Source organism: Bos javanicus, chromosome 5 (genome assembly GCF_032452875.1).
Source record: "Bos javanicus breed banteng chromosome 5, ARS-OSU_banteng_1.0, whole genome shotgun sequence".
Lineage (NCBI taxonomy): Eukaryota > Metazoa > Chordata > Mammalia > Artiodactyla > Bovidae > Bos > Bos javanicus.
In genome coordinates, this window is record NC_083872.1 from 2,669,288 (window position 1) to 2,692,195 (window position 22,908).

A 22,908-nucleotide genomic window follows, 5' to 3' on the forward strand; every position below is an offset into this window, starting at 1 on the left:
CATTGCTATGTGTTTAGAGCAGAGGGAGTACATCAAAGCATGAACTTACTGTGTCACCTTAACCAAAAGTTGATAATATAATACCTTTACCAGCTTTGAAAGTAAGCATAAATCTTAAAATCATCTAATCATAGATTTTTGGAGCTGAAAGGGATTTTAGAGATTATGATGTCTAATAACCTCATTTTGTAGGTGAGAGAATTATGGTCTTGAGAAATTAAGTGATTTATTGATGTCATATATTTAATTAATGATGGAGGCAGGACCAGAACCGAAGTCTGCAGTTTCCCTCAATAGTCCTTTTGATACTACATCGTCCATTATAACTTTCTTTATGTGAGCTATATTTACATGTAACATTTTATTTTTAACAGAACTCAAAAATACATTAAAATTAAGCAATTAGAAATAGGACATATCGGATTTTTAAACCACTGTGAGATGTTTTCTTTTGAACAATATTGAGGTAAAAGCAAGAGTACCGTATTCTCTGCATTAAGCCGATTTATTTTCATCAGAAGGCGCAGTGCCTTTTGACTCTGTAGATTCCTGCTGCCTTTGGTTTCCTTGACTTTCTGCAACTTATTAGGATAGGCGCATCAATAATGGTGCTGATACTTCCCACCTCCTCCACCACTGGGTCTGAAAATGGACTGTGATGGATGGATACAGCTAGCGTTTACAGTGATAGCCTATATTTCTGCTGTCACAAAGAAATGGCAGGTAGTTTAATTTAGAAAAAAAAATTACTAAGAAAGAGCAAGTATTCTTTTCAATGAGAATTTCTGGACTTTTGTCAGATATGCGTTTAGAATCGAATGTGTTTGTTAAAGCCTTTGGAATTGTTTTATTTTGTTCCTAGATCTTTTAGCTGTGCCTAAGCATCCGTATGCTGCTATGGAGAACTGGGGACTAAGTATTTTTGTGGAACAAAGAATACTGCTGGATCCCAGTGTTTCATCTATTTCTTATTTGCTGGATGTCACCATGGTCATTGTTCATGAGATATGTCACCAGGTATGAAAAAGGATCAGGTGTAAGTATAATTGCAAACTATGGCGAATGTAAAATGATATCAGATAGTTAGATTAGGAGTTCAGTTGTTATCCCCCCAATTAAGTTTCAATTCGGTGTAGAGCACTGTGTAGTTCTTTTTGGAAGATCTGTCGCTTTTCTCAAATGACAGCACAAACGAAAGTGAGGGCACAGATTGTATTGAATGAGCAACTGTCATTCAGTTTAGGTGAGGAGTGAGATGGCATCGCCACCCAGCAGCCTCTTTGGAGACCCCATGCACTCACTGTTCTTTGTCCACCTTGCTTTATTTTCTTGTGATTATTGGTGTGTATATATGATAAGAGCAGTGATGGCGATGATTTATTGCATTGCTGCAAGATGCAGCGGAGTTCTGTGTACATGTCAAAATTTGCTTTTGCTGAAATCAATTTGTTATTCCCTTCTCCCATCACACAGACACTTAGGAAGTCTTTCACTAACTCAGCCACAGACTCTTTGTTCTGAAATGATTGATATTTTTTTGTCTTGGCATGTTTAGAAATTCATATGTAAATTAGCCAGCTTTGTCGTGAAGCTAAGATAAAATTAATTTCATGCACTTTACTACAATGAGTGAAAGGTATTACAGAGATTTCACAATGCCTATTTGAATCTTGATGCTAATGAAAAGAATAACTGAAAATAAACGTCTGTGCTTTAATAAAAAGCAATCCTTGTCTGGTGACCAGAAGCTATGGTTAGTTTTTAAGTGAAAACACCAGAAATCTCAGTGTGAAACCGCAAGACTTCCACTTGTTATCAACTCAAAATCTTTTTAAAAAGTTTGAAAACCTTAAAGAGAGGTAGAAAATGTTGTCAGTGAAAGAAGCTGAACAGGTAAATGCTAATTCGTGAACACAGACTTCATGATAAATTGTTCCAGGCCACATGACTCTTTACCTAAATGTCAGCCTTCTGCAGTGAACCTGTGTGGTGTTTGTACCGGCCATGCTGGTCAACTAGGGCATGTGTTCCTTGCTTCAGTGACTTAAGCGGATCCATTGTAGAGATAACTAGTGTTTCTCTATTGTGCTAAAAGTGGTTTCCAGCTAATCATACAATTCTTTGACGCAAAAACTGATTCCTTTTTGAACATTCCTAGACACAAGTTACATGAAGAGTTCTTTTGAAATAAGAGCATACTGATAATCATTGTTCCTAGAACTGGATTTCTTTTGTTCCAGACTCTCAGTTACTTTCTTGTTCTAGCTTAGTGATGTTCAGCTACTTATTATAGGAAATGAACCAGAAGCTGGGAGAAACACATAATAATTTCTACTGTTAATGCCAAAGTATCTTCTGCATTACCATTTCTCCTCACCTACTTCTTGTTGCAGTTTTTAAGATAGACTTTCAGTTTAAGAGAGAAGAAGCACTTGTTGCTGATCAAGAATAAAAAATACTTAAAACATCATTTAACTTGTGGTCATCAGCATGTTCAGAATTATCTTGTATTTGTATTTCGATTAGAGATCCTTTTGAGTAAGAGATACTTTATTATTAATATTGAAACGCTCTGCCACCAAGCTATTTAGCTCTTAAAGCTGTAGAGCTATCATCTGATACTTGCCTGACTGCCTTTTTCTTCTGTTTCTTAAATAGCTCACTCCCACTTAGAATCTTCACACTAAGAGTTACTTATAAATGCCTAAAATCCTCCTGCCTAAGGCTTTCTCATGGCTCCTTCTTATCATTAAAGTATGAGCTCAAATGTCATCTGCTTAGAGAGAACCTTTTTGCTTTTACAATCTAAAGTGACCCCTCCCCCATACATATCATGTTTTAATAAGACCTGAAATTCTATTGTTTCTTTGTTTATTTTTTATTTTCTATCTCACCTCATTGTCCCTTCTTCCACAATAAAGTGTTCGCTGTCTCAGAAGGGACGTTGTCCAAGTGGCATAGTTCCTGGTATATAGTGTTTTTTGTTTGTTTTGTTTTTTTAATGAAAAAAGAATTCCATTAAGCTTTTTCTGAACTCAGCAAGGATTTCAGAGTAATGCATCATCATCTAATCAAAACACCAATTAAAAATGACAACATTATTTTTCCTGAAGCTATCTTAGAGGTGTTTTTTTTTGTTTGTTTGTTTTTTTTTTGGTCCAACACTCATTATCATAGAATCATGGAGAGTCAGGTGTGGAGCATCCTGAAAGCCTTCAGCTCTTTCAGTAGGCTGACGTTGTCTGTGATTGCCTCTGACACCGGAAGGCGCTGCTCCAGTACTTCCTGTGCTGAGCTCACTGCTTCCTGAGGCAGTATTTTCCATCTTCATCCATTTTAGTCTGTTAGAGGGTCTCCTGCATTTTTAGCAGCCTCTACCAATTGATAAACCCCAATTTCCATCCATTAGTCCTGATTTGTCTCCTGCAGGGACACAGAACCCAAGCTTCTTCTACATATTAGGTCAAATATTTGAAGACAACTGTCAGCAATTTTTTTTTTTTTCTCCTGAGTCCTTTCTCTCCCAGGTTAAATATTCTTTTTCTGTTCCTTGATAATTTTATTTTTGTTCTACCCTGAATGCACTTATTAAAAAATTAGCATCACCCAAGTGGTCAAATTAATGGTCTTCCTATAACCTATTTTAAGATCACAAAATCAATTAGAAAATGAATTCCAGTTGTGATCATCATAGTTTAATACATTTAATTCTAGATGAGATAACTCTGGCTAGATGTGATTTTATCTGATGCCCATTCATCTGTGATGGCAGTGGTTTGGTGACCTCGTGACTCCCGTGTGGTGGGAAGACGTGTGGCTGAAGGAAGGGTTTGCTCACTACTTTGAGTTTGTTGGTACAGACTACCTCTATCCCGGCTGGAACATGGTAAGTGCATTTCTCTTTAATTTTTTGGAACTCTCAGTGAAAGCTTGATCCCATGTCATATTGGGCTTATCTTATCGTGAGATGTGTTTGAAAATGCCAACTGATGCATGAAAAAAATTAGCTACCCAACAAAAGAAATGTAACCCAAAATATAAACGGTAGTATTCCAGAAGAATTCTCTTTTAGTTATTAGAACTAAATACAGTCTGATTGGTTATACATTGATTTCAAAATACTACAAGTTTTCTAAATAAAAATATTTTAGATTGCAATATTTGATAACAAGGATAAACTATCCCATAAATTGATAAGGTAATAGCAATTGATAAGTTATACTTTAAATGTGTATAGGATATCTCAATATATAGGAAGGAAAATGAGAACTTAATATTCAGTGTGATGAACTCAAAACATAGCTAAAATCTTTGATACATTATTTTTTTTACTTTAGGATTAAATGATTTAATAAGAGATTGATAATTTTATAAAGAGCTGTGTGCATTATATCCAAACTTGTATGTATGAATCTGAAGTAGGGTTCATTGCACCAGAAGCAATGATGTTCTTGAACATCCTAGAAGAAAAAGTGGAGGGGGATATGATTTCTGTATGTTGTTTAATATGTTTTTCATTTTATGGGCTTCCCTGGTGGCTCAGATGGTAAAGCGTCTGCCTGCAATGCGGGAGACTTGGTTTCGATCCCTGGGTCAGGAAGATCCCTTGGAGAAGGAAATGGCAACCCACTCCAGTACTCTTGCCTGGAGAGTGCCATGGACAGAGGAGCTTGTAAGCTACAGTCCATGGGGTCGCAAGGAGTCGGACACGACTGAGCGGCTTCACTTCACTTCATTTTATACAAGCTTCCATTAGTGAGTAAGTGATTATTTTATTAAATAGAACCCAGGATATAGGTTGTTTTGGGATTTTACTTATTTTTAAAATTTACTTTATTATTATTTTTGGCTGTACTGGGTCTCAGTTGCTGCTCAGGGCTTTCCCCCGTTGCAGCAGGTGGGGACTACTCTTTAGCTGTGGTGTGAGGGCGTCTCTTGGTGTGGAGCACGGGCGATAAGGCGCATGGGCTTCAGTGGCTGTGGCGCATGCGCTTGGTTGCTCCAAGGCACGTGGGATCCTCCCGGATCAGGGACCGAACCTGTGTCTCCTGCAGTGGCAGTCAGGTTCTTTGACCCTGAGCCACCAGGGAAGTCTGGAACTTGAATTTTAAATTTAAGTGGCACTGTGTAAAAGTTGCAAAATACTAACATTTGTCAACTTCCAGAAGCTCAAATTTCACCTGTGTTATAGCTTGAGTAATAATATAAATTTATTTTATACCACTCGATTTTTGATGTTTAAACTACTAATATATGTGATTATCTAATTATCTGTCATGATTACAAGTATGATATGGTGAAATGCACCGTTGTCCGTTAAGTCATGATATAACTTTTCTACCATACTCCTACTGAGTATAAAAGGTGACCTTACATATCTCAAGAAATGTTGCAATTGTAATATCATACTGATATGTTTGAACTATCCACTTTTATATTTTATAAAAGCAACATGGTTCATTTGCACAAATGTGTGAGTTAATTTTACTTGGCCTTATATATCTAAGTGTATATCTATAAATAATACAATCTAAAATTTTTATTTAAACTATTTTATTATAGCATTGAAATTAATTTTAAAAATGCTTTTAAAGAATTTTGAAGAAAAATCAATAGCATGCAATATTTATTATTAAAAGTAATTTTTAAACAAATATGCAGTTTTAAAACTGAAATATTAAGGATATTGAAACATTTGTAAAAATATATTTTTGTTGCTAGTTGACTTTCAACCAAATTTGTTTAAAATTTTTATTTAATTTTCATTATGTGTGAGTTACTACTGATTGGTAATTCTGTTATGTTTTAATGTTTAAAATGTTAGTATTATAAATGACATGTTACTCATATAGGTAAGATTTTTTTTTTTTGAGCTCATTGAGCCATCTATGACAAAATCTATTCAGCATTATAAAAATAAATCTTAGATTGAAAAGCTATGCACAGAATTATACTCATGGTGAAAACTGACAGCTTTTGATGGTTTTAGTGTTGCAGTCTACCCCAAGTTTCAGTGTTCCCATACTGAATTTTGTTTTCAAATAATTTTTTTATATTCCTTCATTATTTTATCAATCAAATTATAAATGGAGAGCATTTTTGTAAGAATATTGAAAATGAATACAGAGTATAAGTAACACTTCTGATACTTTGTCCTAAATACAATAAAGACCATGTATTGAAAGCATTTATAAAAAATGCTTTGGTGTGGTAAGATATAAATCCATATTTTATAATCAAAAATGGGGATTAATGATGGATTACACTAAGAAATGAAAGCATAAACCCCATCACAATTAACTAGGCAATAGTGAAAGCAAGCTTTCTTATTATGTCTCTTTATGTTCAGGTTCTAAAGATCACAAATATTTTCTCTTATTGGCTGCTTTTGCTTTTTTAATAGTTTTTAAAATTTAGTTTGTAGAGTACTTCAGTATATTAAATTTATAAAACCTGTAGGAAGAGACTCTAAACAAATGCTCCTCCACGATCATTAATATCTTCTTTGCAAACAAAAATTTAAGACAAGTCAGCCACATAAATAAGAAAGGATATTAAGTGACTTTAAGGCTGTGTCAGCACCATTTTTCATAATGGCATCAGCAAAAGAGTGAAAGAAATACTAGGAAGAACGAGAGTGATGGCTGTGTCAGCAGTAACTCATACTGTTGTGATATGCACAAGAGCTTACCTATGAGAGCAAGGCTCAGGCTGCACTAGAAGTTAGCCGAAATTAGAAAAGTCAGAAGTCAGGCGTGTCTCGGAAGTAAAGTAAGCAAGCTGACCTCTTTTGCCTCTAATCTCAAAAACCGTGGTTTTATTATTTTTAGACAACAATGCTCAAACACTGAAATACAACTTCAACTTGCTAGGGAAATTACTATGACAGTCTATATTTTATGGAATAGCAATAAAGAAGCCCAGGATTACACAATATTGTTAAGGAAGCTTTTGTTCTGGTTTAGGATAGTATACTTATGTGGGCTCTTAGGCTGTGTATATGCATTTGTATGTGTTTATAGATAGTTTCTGCTAAAGAAATAATCAGTTTTTTACATTAAGAACACTATATGAAATAAACACTACCATCAAATCTTTTTCCCCAACAAACTAAACAAGTATACCATTTCATAGATACGGGTCTTTCCAGGTAGTATGATATAAGGTCAGGAAATAGATTGACAAGAAGTAATTCAGATTCCAAAAAGGCATTTCACTTCCTGACTCATCTTTATCATTTGAGAAATGGGATGATTATACTGACTTAGTAAGCACACATGATTTTTGTGAGGATAAAATAACTTGCAAGTTCTTTGAAATCCGTGAACAAATATGAGTAGGTATCATAGACCTGGAAAATAATAAATGTTCCATTAGAAAGGGGCATTGATTTTATGTTTAAATACCCTAACACTTCTGACCTTAGTAAGCTATTTTGGTGCCCTAGATTGTATAGCAATTACCTATAGATTGAGTTGGATCATAAGGAAGGCTGAGGACGGAAGAATCGATGCTCTTGAACTGTGGTGCTAGAAAAGATTCTTGAGAGTCCCTTGGACAGCAGGAGATCAAACCAATCAATCCTAAAGGAAATCACCCTGAATATTCTTTGGAAGAACTGATGCTGAAGCTCCAGTACTTTGGCTACCTGAAGAGCCAACTCATTGGAAAAAACCCTGATCCTGGGAAAGATTGAATGCAGAAGGGGGTGACAGAGAATGAGGTAGTTGGGTGGCATCACCAACTCAGTGGACATGAGTTTGAGCAAGCTCAGGGAGACAGTGAAGGACAGGGAAGCCTGGGGTGCTGAAGTCCTTGGGGTCACAAAGAGTCAAACATGACTTAATAACTGAATAACAACATGTAAAGATTACAAACAAAATTCTGTAAACTTTGTATCTAGACTCAGTCTCTCCAAATCAATGCTTATCTATATTGGCAATGTGGACTATTTTATAAGTACATAAGCTTAATATCCGGAGAAGGCAATGGCACCCCACTCCAGTACTCTTGCCTGGAAAATCCCATGGATGGAGGACGCTAAGAGTTGGACATGACTGAGTGACTTCACTTTCACTTTTCACTTTCATGCATTGGAGAAAGAAATGGCAACCCACTCCAGCGTTCTTGCCTGGAGAATCCCAGGGACGGGGGAGCCTGGTGGGCTGCCGTCTATGGGGTCGCACAGAGTTGGACATGACTGAAGCGACTTAGCAGCAGCAGCAGCAAGCTTAATATCATGTTTCATTCATCAAACAGAAGTGTCAAGATCACTTAGATTATCTTTTGGGGTTAGATTTCATAGGGTAAGTTGACAACTTGAAGACTATTCTATCAAAGTTTGTTGTTAAGGACAATATTATTGGATGAATTAAGTTGCATTAAGCTATTGATGGCAGTCATATTAAATCTTACTGTGATTCCTCCAAAGGGAGAAAATAAAGGATCCATGCAGCATAGTTACTGTTCAACAATTCTTTATCATTTTAATTTGAAAAAGGTCTATGATAAAAGAGTTTTAATACAGGAAAAGGATAAATAGTAAAATGATACCATGAAGAAATCCTTATTTTGCAGACCCGGTGCTGATGTAGGCAAAATCATATTCCCTGTGTGTATTACACAGCTTTTCACTGTAATCAACCCTGCGTATTGCACAGGTTTTCACTATAATTTGTATCTATATGATAGATGTATCCTGTAGTTTCCTGAATGTAGCCTTGTAAGAATGTGCTTGCCATAATGAGAATTATTAAACATGTGTATATTCTCTTATTAAATAATTTGGGATGCTAAGGAGCTTCACACAGCAGTAACTTTATAAAGTAATTGATAAAGTCCAAGGACTGGGAATTTTTAAATTTTTATGAGGGCACATACCTGGGCAGAAAGATAAGTATTAATAGAGAATTGTGCAGCTAAACTTAATTATGCTAAATACTTAATATCTCAAAGTGTATTGCCCAAAACCTTGATAAATGTTCTCAATTGTTTTCATCATGGGCAGGATCAAAATGGTAAAAATGAATTCTGCCATTAGACTCAGTATGTGGTACAACAAAAATTGCCTGCTAAATTTAATAGGCATTGAAATAAAATTATCTTTACTTCTTAAATTATTTTATTTTTATTCAAAAAGAAGTTGAGAAAATGAACTGAAATAGATACAGAGTTTATTGAGTTCATTTGTTTCCAGTTTAAATGTGAAGATAATATTGATTAATTATTCCAAACAATGATAAAACTCTGCTATTCAGAGAGGGGGAAATAGAAAATTAGAGAAAAATTGTTTTTGTTAATATGTTATTTGTTCAGCTCTTTGTGTCTTAAGTCCATCTTTGATTTAATGTCTATAAAGAAAAACGCCTTTCAGAGTTAGTTAATATACATTTCAACAGTAGTTGGTATGTTGGTACTATTGCTTATGATTCATCAATATTAAAATATATTTGCCCAGGAGAGCTATGCTGTCAGAGATGGACCATCTGGGAATTAAATATTTGTTTTAGAATCTTACCTTATAAATACTGAATACCAAATAAATGTGTGTATGTATATAGATTTTCCATGCAGTTGTATTTTATCTGCTAAGTCACTTCAGTCGTGTCTGACTCTGTGTGATCCCCAAAATCCACATATAATATTCTACTCCTGATGTCAGTAAATTAGAAGATGATGCAATTGTTTTCAACTGGTCGATGATATTTTATTCTCAACTGACTGACATATTGAATGTGGAAAAGTTTAAAGACTTCTATTGGTTAGTCACAGACCTTTGGGTCTGTGATATTTTTGATCCATCTCAGTAGCTTAGAAAGTGACATTTACATTGAAAGACTAGAAGAAAAGCAGAAGGGGTGCCCTTGGGTCTGTTGGGGGTCACAGTCTTCAAAATGGACTTCTTCTTTGTGCTTTCCCTTTACTCTTCCCTCCAAATCCCTCTGTAAGTAATTTTTCTTCATGTTGAAAACATTTTCTGTATTTTAAAGAAGAGAAAAAAAAATTTTTTTCTTATTTGAGGGAATCTGGGAAGCTGTAGCCTTCTACTCTGGGAAAATGGGGTTGCTTTCTCCTTAGCATTAGTGGTCAGAGAAGTTTGGAGCTTCGGTGGACAATTTTTGCTTGTTGTTTAGTCACTAAGTCGTGTCTGACTCTTTTACCTAATAGACACATAGAAAAAGTCCACAGAGGAAATAAGAGCTAGCAAAGAGAACAGTCTTAGAGAAAAGTTTCTCATGGAATTCGTCTGAATTCTGAGTAAATGAAAGAGGATTCTGAGATGCACAGGCCAAATGCATTGAGAATGAGATTTACACTCACAATGTACAAATTAGGATTATCTAGGATATCAGTGTTAAGAAGCAGGTCAGAGACTTGGCTTCTGATTAATGATGACTGAAGAGATATTAGGCCCAGCCCTTCCACCCCATTGGCAGCTCCCCTCACTTAATTTATTAAGAAAAAATAATTTTTTTAAACAAATATGAGGAAAAAAAGGAAAAAAAATGGGAGACGGGGGAGGGGGCTGGCAGCCCCTCGCCCACCAGCGCCTCCCCTCACCGACTTTGGCCTTTCTAGCAACAGACACAAGGACCAGGCTCCGGCGGCGGCGGGGGTCACATACGGGTTCCCTCACGCCTGCCAGCCGCCCGCCCGCCCGCCCGGCGCAGACGCACGCGGCTCGCGTATGTACATAGACGTTACGGCAGCCGAGGTTTTTAATGAGATTCTTTTTATGGGCTTTACCCCTCCCCCAGAACCTCCTTTTTTACTTCCAATGCTAGCTGTGACCCCTGTACATGTCTCTTGTTTATTCACTTGGTTATGATTTGTATTTTATGGGTTTTTTTTGTTTGTTTTTTGGTTTTTAATTTATAACAGTCCCACTCACCTCTATTTATTCATTTTTGGGAAAACCCAACCTCCCGCACCCCAAGCCATCCCGCCAGCCCCTCCAGGGACCGCCCGCTACCGGTCTCTCCCTGCGCCCTAGTGTGTGTCCGGGCCCGGCCCGACCGTCTCCGCCTGTCCGCCCGCCCGCCCGCCCGCCCGCGGCTCCAGCCGGGTTCTCATGGTGCTCAAACCCGCTCCCCTCCCCCTACGTCCTGCACTTTCTCGGACCAGTCCCCCACTCCCGACCCGACCCTAACCACGCCTGAGGGTGAGCGACTCCTGTACTGTAGGGGAAGAAGTGGGAACTGAAATGGTATTTTGTAAAAAAAAGAAAAAAAAAAAAAAATTTAAAGTTTTAAAGAAAGAACTATGAGGAAAAGGAACCCCGTCCTTCCCAGCCCCGGCCAATTTTAAAAACACGGACCTTCCCCTCACCACCCCACCTTCCCCTCTTTTCTTTTTAAGCGTGAAACAGCCCAGGCCAGGGCCTCACTGGGGCAGGGACACCCCGGGATGAGTTTCTCTGGGGCTTTATTTTCGTTTTGTCGGTTGTTTTTTGTTTTCTCCTCCACGCTGGGGCTGCGGAGGGGTGGGGGATTTACAGTCCCGCCCCCTCGCACTGCTCAGGGGTAGTGCTCAGTGGTACTGGTGGCTCAGTGGTAAAGAATTTGCCTGCCAATGCAGGAGACACAGGAGATGTGGGTTCAGTCCCTGAATTGGAAACATACCCTGGAGGAGGAAATGGCACCCCACCCTGGTGGAGCCTGGTGGGCTACAGTCCACAAGGTTGCAAAGAGTTGGACAGAACTGAGCATGCATGCACAAAGAGATATTAAAGATTTCTAGCAAAGAACAGTGAGAACAAGAAATGCATCTGTTGTACTAACGTTAAAATAATTCTCACTAAAGCTAATCTATAACTAATTGGGTTAACATTTTCTCATTAGGACTAATTCTGTGCTTTTTACCAGTGACCTTACTGATGTGCTGGTAGCCCTGTTAAGAATATCAATTAGAATGAAGAGTGAATAAGGCGTCATTAGTTAACTGTTGATTGTATGTTAACTGACTTAGAAACTTTATGGCAAAAATACATTTTTGAGATGACAACTGAAGTATTGATAATACATTCATACATTTGTTTATACTTATAGATTTTATATAACAATCAAGATGTTGGCTTCACAGTTTGAGAAATGGAAGCTTTTGAAAAGCTTATTATCAAGGTGTGTTGTTTCAGAAAATGTAAATCTGCTTTATTTACTGCTTCAAATGAAAGGCCAACTTTTATTAAATACTTTTAGAAAGGGAAGAAAAAGTAAGCATAACTCATCAGTATTCATATATACTTCTATACAGGTATGTATCTGAGAAGCTCTTCTTAGTCACATTACCTCACTTTTTTAACTATATGAATTTTTAAAATTTAAAACAAAGCTGTAAATTGAAATTTCATGTATGTTCTTAAAGGATGATTTTTTAAAAAGCCATTTATGTTCAGAAAGACACCAAGTGTTTCAGGTTTTGTATATTTTAAACTTAGAGATAAAAGATAAATGAGCATTCCCTTTGGAATAAAATATTTCTTCCAGAGACCATGGGCAGGTTTGCATTGTGTCAAGTTCTTTCTACCTTTCCTTACTGCTACTGCTGCTGCTAAGTCACTTTAGTCGTGTCCGACTCTGTGCGACCCCAGGGATGGCAGCCCACCGGGCTCCCCCCTCCCTGGGATTCTCCAGGCAAGAACACTGGAGTGGGTTGCCATTTCCTTCTCCAAAGCATGAAAGTGAAAAGTGAAAGTGAAGTCGCTCAGTCGTGTCCGACTCTTAGCGACCCCATGGACTGCAGCCTACCAGGCTCCTCCATCCATCTTACCTGGAATTTTCCAGGTAAGAATACTGGAGTGGGGTGTCATTGCCTTCTCTGCTACCTTTCCTTAGGAAGTGCAAAAGCAATGAGTACATTGACAGGATTAGACACTTCCTAAGAAGAAAACTTTTGCTGAACCTGGAGCCTAACAATAATGCAAGGCTGTCCTTTTTCATATCTAGGGACAATGCAGGAAAAGTTAACCCATTCACCAGGTGAGAGCAGTTTGTGAGCAAAAGTTTCCAACTTGCTAAAAATGGTCAGACATCACTTGATAAACAGAAAATTGATGATGTCAAAAATTTATACCAAGACAATGAAATGTTCTGTTAGACATCATTGTTCATAAGTATTTATGACTTGCAATAGCAGATTATACCAGTTTAATCTGTCCTTTTACTATACTTGGTTTAAAAAAAAAGTTTATCTTCTTATGATACATGAATTGTTCAACGCTTCATATTAGTCAGTATTTTCCCAGATATATTACAAAGAATTTGCTTTGCAAAATCTGTAACATGAACATAACCAAAAAGGAAAACTGGGAACCAAGAGGACAACCAAAGACTAATTCATTAATTTTCCAATTATTAATCATCCTTAACCAGGCCACTATATGCATTAAAAGACATTAGAACACAACTTATTTCTAAACCAGGAGTGACTGTTTCAGTCCATAACACTTTATGGGACTTTTTTTTTTTTTTCCTTCTTTTCATCAAGGTTACTTTAACACTGTTCAAATGTTACTAGACAAGAATGTGATAAATGAAAGTAGTGAGTTCAAGTGATATTTTCGAAGAGCCAAAATGTAAGAGACCTTCCTGTCCAGAGAAAGCAAAAAGCAATAATTTGAGGCTGGTGAGATTTTGCTTCAATTACTCCAGTAACACTTGTAAAAATAAAGACATATAATATTTACTGTATACCTTAAGCACTTTAAATATGTTAATTCCCTGTGAAACAGAGTAAGACCTACTGCTATGTGTCTTGAAAGTACACATCTTGGCTGTCATTTTTCTTAAGAGTCTGAGAGTGTGGTAATGGTTAGACATCTATGCAGGCCACCACGCAGGCAGCTCTCTTCAACTATGAATTCAAAAAGATGTTTTGGGGTAGAACGTGTTTTGACACTGAGTTAAATAACCTCTGTGGGTCTACCATTCATAAAGTAAGCTTCTTTTGAAGCTATTTATATATTTAGCTTTTTACCTTTCCCTGGGACTAATGAAATAAAATTCGTTATGATTATTGGAATGTCATCTTTGTCATATTGATCTTTAAGAATTAAGATATGTGGGGATGCTTACTTTCCTCGAAGAACCTGCTTTAAATCCACCTGTGTCCAATTTATTCCGTTAACCGTTTTATATTGTCTTCTCCAGATTTCATTTATAGTTCACTGATGCCTTTCCTGGGTGCTATGAATGTTAATTTTACAAACACTAGTTTGATGGATTGCTGCCACAGGTTTGCCCATTGCATTGTTATACATTTCATTCATTCTGTTTAATGAATTAATTCAGAGAATTATCAAGTACCTAAAATGAGACCTTCATTTTGCTATTAGCAGAGACCTAGTATATTTCAGCTTCTTATACACTGTATTTTATTTTTTGTGTGGTGGTTTCAGTTAGAAGGTGTGATTAGATTTAGGATTTTATATTTTTACCTCTTAGTTGACAACCATGGAAGAAAAGTATGACCAACCTAGAAAGCATATTAAAAAGCAGAGATATTACTTTGCCAACAAAGGTCCGTCTAGTCAAAGCTATGGTTTTTCCAGTGGTCATGTATGGATGTGACAGTTGGACTGTGAAGAAAGCTGAGCTCCAAAGAATTGATACTTTTGAAACTGTGGTGTTGGAAAAGACTCTTGAGAGTCCTTTGGTTTCAAGGAGATCCAACCAGTCAATCCTAAAGGAAATCAGTCCTGAATATTTATTGAAAGGACTGATGCTGAAGCTGAAATGCCAATACTTTGGCCACCTGATATGAAGAACTGACTCATTGGAAAAGACCATGATTCTGGGAAAGACTGAAGGCAGCAGGAGTAGGGGATGACAGAGGATGAGATGGTTGGATGGCATCACTGACTCAATGGCCATGCATTTGAGTAAGCTCCAGGAGCTGGTGATGGACAGGGAGGCCTGGCGTGCTGCAGTCCATGGGATCACAGGGAGTCGGACACGACTGACCGACTGAACTGACTGACAGCCAAGCTTCTGTCAGAGTTGTTTTGTTTATGGGATAGCTCAAAGACACAGATCCATAGACTCAATCAGACTGTTCATATTCATGGATTTGTTTGGAAAATAAGATTTAGTGCAGTAAGTCTCAGAGGATTAGCCAAATGATGGAGCAGTAAGAACATCTAGCTACCTATTATCATTTTTATGTTACACGGATCAAATATTCTCTAACATTTACTCGGATTTACCTAGTTACAATAGCTATTTTTATTTAGATTTTGAGTATCTTTCTGCTCAGTTAAGTTCTGTTTCTTCCCAAAGCTTCACAGCTTTGCTCAGAAGATGAGTACTTAAAAAAAAATTTTAAAAAGATTTCTGTTCTTCTCTTTGTAGTGGTGGTGATGGTGATGGTATGGTGGGGTATTTTCATCTAAATTTATTTATTTCCCAAGTTTTCTGATTCTAGACCTGACTGATATCAGAAACTTTCCATTAGGATGTAAATAGAAATTGAATCTCAGTGTGTGTTTCAAAATACTCTGGATTATGTTTTATTAATCAAGTATTACAGGGTCTTCCTAGCTTATTTTTAATGTGACAATACCAGATCACCTGACCTGCCTCTTGAGAAATCTGTATGCACGTCGGGAAGCAACAGTTAGAACTGGACATGGAACAACAGACTGGTTCCAAATAGGAAAAGGAGTACATCAAGCCTGTATATTATCACCCTGCTTACTTAACTTATATGCAGAGTACATCATGAGAAATGCTGGACTGGAAGAAACACAAGCTGGAATCAAGATTGCCGGGAGAAATATCAATAACCTCAGATATGCAGATGACACCACCCTTATGGCAGAAAGTGAAGAGGAACTAAAAAGCTGCTTGATGAAAGTGAACGAGGAGAGTGAAAAAGTTGGCTTAAAGCTCAACATTCAGAAAACGAAGATCATGGCATCCAGTCTCATCACTTCATGGGAAATAGATGGGGAAACAGTGGAAACAGTGGCTGACTTTATTTTCCTGGGCTCCAAAATCACTTTAGATGGTGACTGCAGCCATGAAATTAAAAGACGCTTACTCCTTGGAAGGAAAGTTATAACCAACCTAGATAGTAGATTCAAAAGCAGAGACATTACTTTGTCAACAAAGGTCCGTCTAGTCAAGGCTACGGTTTTTCCTGTGGTCATGTATGGATGTGAGAGTTGGACTGTGAAGAAGGCTGAGCGCCGAAAAATTGATGCTTTTGAGCTGTGGTGTTGGAGAAGACTCTTGAGAGTGCCTTGGACTGCAAGGAGATCCAACCAGTCCATTCTGAAGGAGATCAGCCCTGGGATTTCTTTGGAAGGAATGATGCTAAAGCTGAAACTCCAGTACTTTGGCCACCTCATGCGAAGAGCTGACTCATTGGAAAGACTCTGATGCTGGGAGGGATTGGGAGCAGGAGGAGAAGGGGACGACAGAGGATGAGATGGCTGGATGGCATCACTGACTCGATGGACGTGAGTCTGAGTGAACTCTGGGAGTTGGTGATGGACAGGGAGGCCTGGCGTGCTGCGATTCATGGGGTCGCGAAGAGTCGGACACAACTGAGCGACTGAACTGAACTGAAAATATTAGCAGCTTCTTGTGATTGATGTGCAAAACAAATGCATGAAATAGCAAAAAGGATTGGCAAATTTGATTTTATTGAAATGTCTTATCAGCTTCTCAAAACAACTAAGCGTAGGGATAGAGGAAAAGATTCTTATTGCCAGGGTAGGCAGAGGGTTATTGAAAATATGAAGAAGCCATTACCTCTTTCTGCAGAAGGTCCTTAAGTGACATGTAGAAGTGTAAGTATGAACTCATGTGAACTAAGAAAGGACAAGAATTAAATCTCTCCCACTGAACAGTACACTTCCTCAGTTAAGGAAGTTTATTTCACCATTATTTCTCAACATTTAATCCGAAGTATAGCATCAATGAGGTAATCAATAATAAAAATCTGGTCAAAAGTTAACAAAAATTTATGAAATGAGAGACATTAAAAATTATGAAAGATTATAACAGTGTTTGTATCATATAGAAAATCATTCATTGGATTATTAATAAAAAGGATAGTGAGAAAAAAAACATGTAAAACTACGTTTGGTAAGTGTTTGAAGGAAAACAGAAGGAAAAAAATCCTAAAATATAAAATGGTATGAACATTTTAAGAGGGTTTTGTAAAAGCCCATGGCATATGGCGATTGTTCACAGTGATTTTTGGGGGCTGCTAGAATCAGAATGAGCGATGTAATTAGACAAACTGTTCATAGTTATTACAGTGATTGACATTTGAAGCACATTCAAGGTTATTCTGTAACACCCAGGATTATCATAATTAATAAATATATAAACGACTAATTGATAGTGACTTCTGCCATGTCAATATTGCTCTGTCTTAAAGGTTATTGAGTAAGTATGCAGAAGGTTTAGAATTTGATTGAATACAATGCAGCCCATTTTGTGCTTCATCTTAGCATTTCCTCTTAACTGTGTCACATCTTGGATAATATGGGACATGACATGTTCAGCCTGGATGTTACAAACGAAACATAAGTCAACTGAAGGGTGTAGTCATTGAAGAGACTCACAGTTTAAGGCACTTTCTTTGTGTTAATCATGTTTGGGAATATATCAGTTCATACAAACATGTGCAGGGGGTTATTTGGGGTTATGAGAGCCTTAGAAAGTGATCCAAAATAGTCTTGTACAGATATAATTGCTCTTTTAGTTACTGCATTGACTGCTGCTGCTGCTGCTGCTGCTAAGTCGCTTCAGTTGTGTCCGACTCTGTGCGACCCCATAGACAGCAGCCCACCAGGCTCCCCCATCCCTGGGATTCTCCAGGCAAGAACACTGGAGTGGGTTGCCATTGCCTTCTCCAATGGATGAAAGTGAAAAGTGAAAGTGAAGTCGCTCAGTCGTGTCCGACTCTTAGCGACCCCATGGACTGCAGCCCACCAGGCTCCTCTGTCCATGGGATTTTCCAGGCAAGAGTACTGGAGTGGGGTGCCATTGCCTTCTCCGACTGCATTGACTAAGGTATCTTAAAGTGTTTGTCACTTGGCAGTGGATGAAATGTGGTTAATGGTTAAAAGAAATAAGAACATTAGGACAGTTTTGGTTACTGTAAGGCTTATGTGAAATTACAGAATAATATTGTATGCTTTGGCCACCTGATGTGAAGAGCCAACTTACTAGAAAAGACCCTGATGCTGGGAAAGATTGAGGGCAGGAAGAGAAGGGGTGACAGAGGATGAGATGTTTGGATAGCATCACTGACTCAATGGACATGATTTTGAGCATACTCTAGGAGATAGTGAAAGACAGGGAAGCCTGGGGTGCTCCAGTCCATGGGGTTGCAAGGAATCAGACATGAATTAGCGACTGAACAACTACAGAGATCTGCTCAGATAACTGTGTTTGTGTATCACTTTCTGTAAAAAGTTATGTGAACGAATATAGAAGTAAAATTTTTAGTGCAGTGCTTGTTTCATTATAAGCATTAATGCTTATGGTAATTATTTCTAAAATTATTATTTAATGCCTATTTAATGTATGTGTGTTTACGTAAGTTTGACTTTAAGTCAAACTTAAAGTGGACTGCTTTAACAACCTGCACATAAAAATGATTATCAACAACTTACGCATGTGTATTTAAACATGAGATTTTGAAATGTTGATTTTTAAGGAATATTATATAGAAGTAACACTTATTTTCACTACATCTTTAGTTTTATTACATTTATTGTATAATTTAGATATCTACGAAAGGTTAATTTTAATCAGCTAAATAATGAATAATATTTCACAAGTATATCTAGCTAACTTTTAACTGAGTAAATCTTAAAATAATTTTGGACATTTTAGAACTTTATAAAAGTATGTTGAAATATAAAATTACAGAATACAATTCTTTTAATATTTAAGACACTTGGAATCCAAATAATTTCTAATGTTTACAAATATGAGATTGTGTTCTGTGTCTATAAAAGATGTTAATTGCAAAGTCACAGAGATACAATATCACATAAATAAAACCTGAAGAATATCTTCCTCCAATATGCTTGTTTTTCTTACTTGAATTTTTGATTACATTCCTATCCTTTACTTTGTCCTGATTTGAGTAAGTCGTGAAGAACAAGAGTGAAGAGCCAACATATGCACTGCTAGGTATGGCTCTGTCCCTTTTTCTAGTCTTCTGTAAGCAGGAGGTTCGGATTAGTAATGGCTCATGTGGTGTTCTGTTCAACCTATGGAGTCTTGAACGTGTTTATCTTATGGTAGTATAGATTTCCAAAGATATGAAATATGAATATATGCACAAATGCTCAGATTAGATCAGTCGCTCAGTCGTGTCCGACTCTTTGTGACCCCATGAATCGCAGCACGCCAGGCCTCCCTGTCCATCACCAACTCCTGGAGTTCACCCAGACTCAAGTCCATCGAGTCAGTGATGCCATCCAGCCATCTCATCCTCTGTCGTCCCCTTCTCCTCCTGCTCCCAATCCCTCCCAGCATCAGAGTCTTTTCCAATGAGTTAACTCTTCGCATGAGGTGGCCAAAGTACTATAGTTTCAGCTTTAGCATCATTCCATCCAAAGAAATCCCAGGGCTGATCTCCTTCAGAATGGACTCGTTGGATCTCCTTGCAGTCCAAGGGACTCTCAAGAGTCTTCTCCAACACCACAGTTCCAAAGCATCAATTCTTCGGCGCTCAGCCTTCTTCATAGTCCAACTCTCACATCCATACATGACCACAGGAAAAACCATAGCCTTGACTAGACGGACATTTGTTGACAAAGTAATGTCTCTGCTTTTGAATATGCTATCTAGGTTGGTCATAACTTTCCTTCCAAGGAGTAAGCGTCTTTTAATTTCATGGCTGCAGTCACCATCTAAAGTGATTTTGGAGCCCCCCAAAATAAAGTCTGACACTATTTCCACTGTTTCCCCATCTATTTCCCATGAAGTGGTGGAACCGGATGCCATGATCTTCGTTTTCTGAATGTTGAGCTTTAAGCAAACTTTTTCACGCTCCACTTTCACCTTCATCAAGAGGCTTTTGAGTTCCTCTTCACTTTCTGCCATAAGGGTGGTGTCATCTTCATATCTGAGGTTATTGATATTTCTCCCGGCAATCTTGATTCCAGCTTGTGTTTCTTCCAGTCCAGCGTTTCTCATGATGTACTCTGCATATAAGTTAAATAAACAAGGTGACAGTATACAGCCTTGACGTACTCCTTTTCCTATTTGGAATCAGTCTATTGTTCCATGTCCAGTTCTAACTGTTGCTTCCTGACTTGCATACAGATTTCTCAAGAGGCAGATCAGGTGGTCTGGTATTCCCATCTCTTTCAGAATTTTCCACAGTTGATTGTGATCCACACAGTCAAAGGCTTTGGCATAGTCAATAAAGCAGAAATAGATGTTTTTCTGGAACTCTCTTGCTTTTTCCATGATCCAGCGGATGTTGGCAATTTGATCTCTGGTTCCTCTTCCTTTTCTAAAACCAGCTTGAACATCAGGAAGTTCATAGTTCACATATTGCTCAACACTGGCTTGGAGAATTTTGAGCATTACTTTACTAGCGTGTGAGATGAGTGCAATTGTGTGGTAGTTTGAGCATTCTTTTGCATTGCCTTTCTTTGGGATTGGAATGAAAACTGACCTTTTCCAATCCTGTGGCCACTGCTGAGTTTTCCAAATTTGCTGGCATATTGAGTGCAGTACTCTCACAGCATCATCTTGCAGGATTTGGAATAGCTCAACTGGAATTCTATCACCTCCACTAGCTTTGTTCATAGTGATGCTTTCTAAGGCCCACTTGACTTCACATTCCAGGATGTCTGGCTCTAGGTGAGTGATCACACCATCGTGATTATCTGGGTCGTGAAGATCTTTTTTGTACAGTTCTTCTGTGTATTCTTGCCATCTCTTCTTAATATCTTCTGCTTCTGTTAGGTCCATACCATTTCTGTCCTTTATCGAGCCCATCTTTGCATGAAATGTTCCTTTGGTATCTCTGATTTTCTTGAAGAGATCTCTAGTCTTTCCCAGTCTGTTGTTTTCCTCTATTTCTTTGCATTGATCGCTGAAGAAGGCTTTCTTATCTCTTCTTGTTATTCTTTGGAACTCTGCATTCAGATGTTTATATCTTTTCTTTTCTCCTTTGCTTTTCGCTTCTCTTCTTTTCACAGCTATTTGTAGGGCCGCCCCAGACAGCCATTTTGCTTTTTTACATTTCTTTTCCATGGAGATGGTCTTGATCCCTGTCTCCTGTACAATGTCATGAACCTCATTCCATAGTTCATCAGGCACTCTATCTATCAGATCTAGGCCCTTAAATCTATTTCTCACTTCCACTGTATAATCATTTACACTAATGATTTACAATAATCATTTGATTTAGGTCATACCTGAATGGTCTAGTGGTTTTCCCTACTTTCTTCAATTTCAGTCTGAATTTGGCAATAAGGAGTTCATGGTCTGAGCCACAGCCAGCTCCTGGTCTTGTTTTTGCTGACTGTATAGAGCTTCTCCATCTTTGGCTGCAAAGAATATAATCAATCTGATTTCGATGTTGACCATCTGGTGATGTCCATGTATAGAGTCTTCTCTTGTGTTGTTCGAAGAGGGTGTTTGTTATGACCAGTGCATTTTCTTGGCAAAACTCTTTTAGTCTTTGCCCTGCTTCATTCTATACTCCAAGGCCAAATTTTTCTGTTTCTCCAGGTGTTTCTTGACTTCCTACTTTTGCATTCCAGTCCCCTATAATGAAAAGGACATCTTTTTTGGGTGTTAGTTCTAAAAGGTCTTGTAGGTCTTCATAGAACTGTTCAACTTCAGCTTCTTCAGTGTTACTGGTTGGGGCATAGACTTGGATTACTGTGATATTGAATGGTTTGCCTTGGAAACGAACAGAGATCATTCTGTCGTTTTTGAGATTGCATCCAAGTACTGCATTTCAGACTCTTTTGTTGACCATGATGGCTACTCCATTTCTTCTTAGGGATTCCTGCGTGCAGTAGTAGATATAATGGTCATCTGAGTTAAATTCACCCATTCCAGTCCATTTCAGTTTGCTGATTCCTAGAATGTCGACATTCACTCTTGCCATCTCTTGTTTGACCATTTCCAATTTGCCTTGATTCATGGACCTGACATTCCAGGTTCCTATGCAATATCGCTCTTTACAGCATCGGACCTTGCTTCTATCACCAGACACATCCACAGCTGGGTATTCTTTTTGCTTTGGCTCCATCCCTTCATTCTTTCTGGAGTTATTTCTCAGTCGTGTCCAACTCTGTAACCCCATGTATGGTAGCCTACCAGGCTCCTCTGTCCATGGAACTTCCCCATCAAAAATACTGGAGTGGGTTGCCATTTCCTACTCCAGGGGCTCTTCCTGACCTATGGGTCAAACCTGCGTCTACTGTGGCTCCTTCATTGCCAGGCAGATTCTTAACCACTATGCTACATGGTAGTACAGATTTCCAAAGACACAAAATATGAATGACATAGCTTCTTTCTTCTGTTTATGATGGATTACCGGCGATGGAGTCAGCATGGTCATAGACACTGAAAGCACTTTCACCCAAACTTTCACTCTATTTTCTGCTCGCATAGAACTTTCGCTTCAGTTCAGTCACTCAGTTGTGTCCGACTCTTTGTGACCCCATGAACCACAGCATGCCAGGCCTCCCTGTCCATCACCAACTCCCAGAGTCCACCCAAACCCATGTCCATCGAGTCGGTGATGCCATCCAGCCATCTCATCCTCTGTTGTCCCCTTCTCCTCCTGCGCTCAATCTTTCCCAGCATCAAGGGCTTTTCAAATGAGTCAGCTCTTCGCATCAGGTGGCCAAAATATTGGAGTTTCAGCTTCAACATCAGCCCTTCCAATGAACACCCAGGACTGATT

The 22,908-nt window shown here is 38.1% G+C and overlaps 1 protein-coding gene across 1 annotated transcript in view; it reads left to right on the plus strand.

Annotated features, from left to right (window-relative positions):
• TRHDE (thyrotropin releasing hormone degrading enzyme) overlaps positions 1-22,908 on the plus strand; it is a 447,855-nt gene that overhangs the window by 238,749 nt on the left and 186,198 nt on the right. The window contains exons 4-5 of the mRNA XM_061415530.1: positions 863-1,017; positions 3,773-3,886. Of these exons, the coding sequence (XP_061271514.1) occupies positions 863-1,017; positions 3,773-3,886 (269 nt within the window). The remainder of the gene's footprint in view (positions 1-862; positions 1,018-3,772; positions 3,887-22,908) is intronic.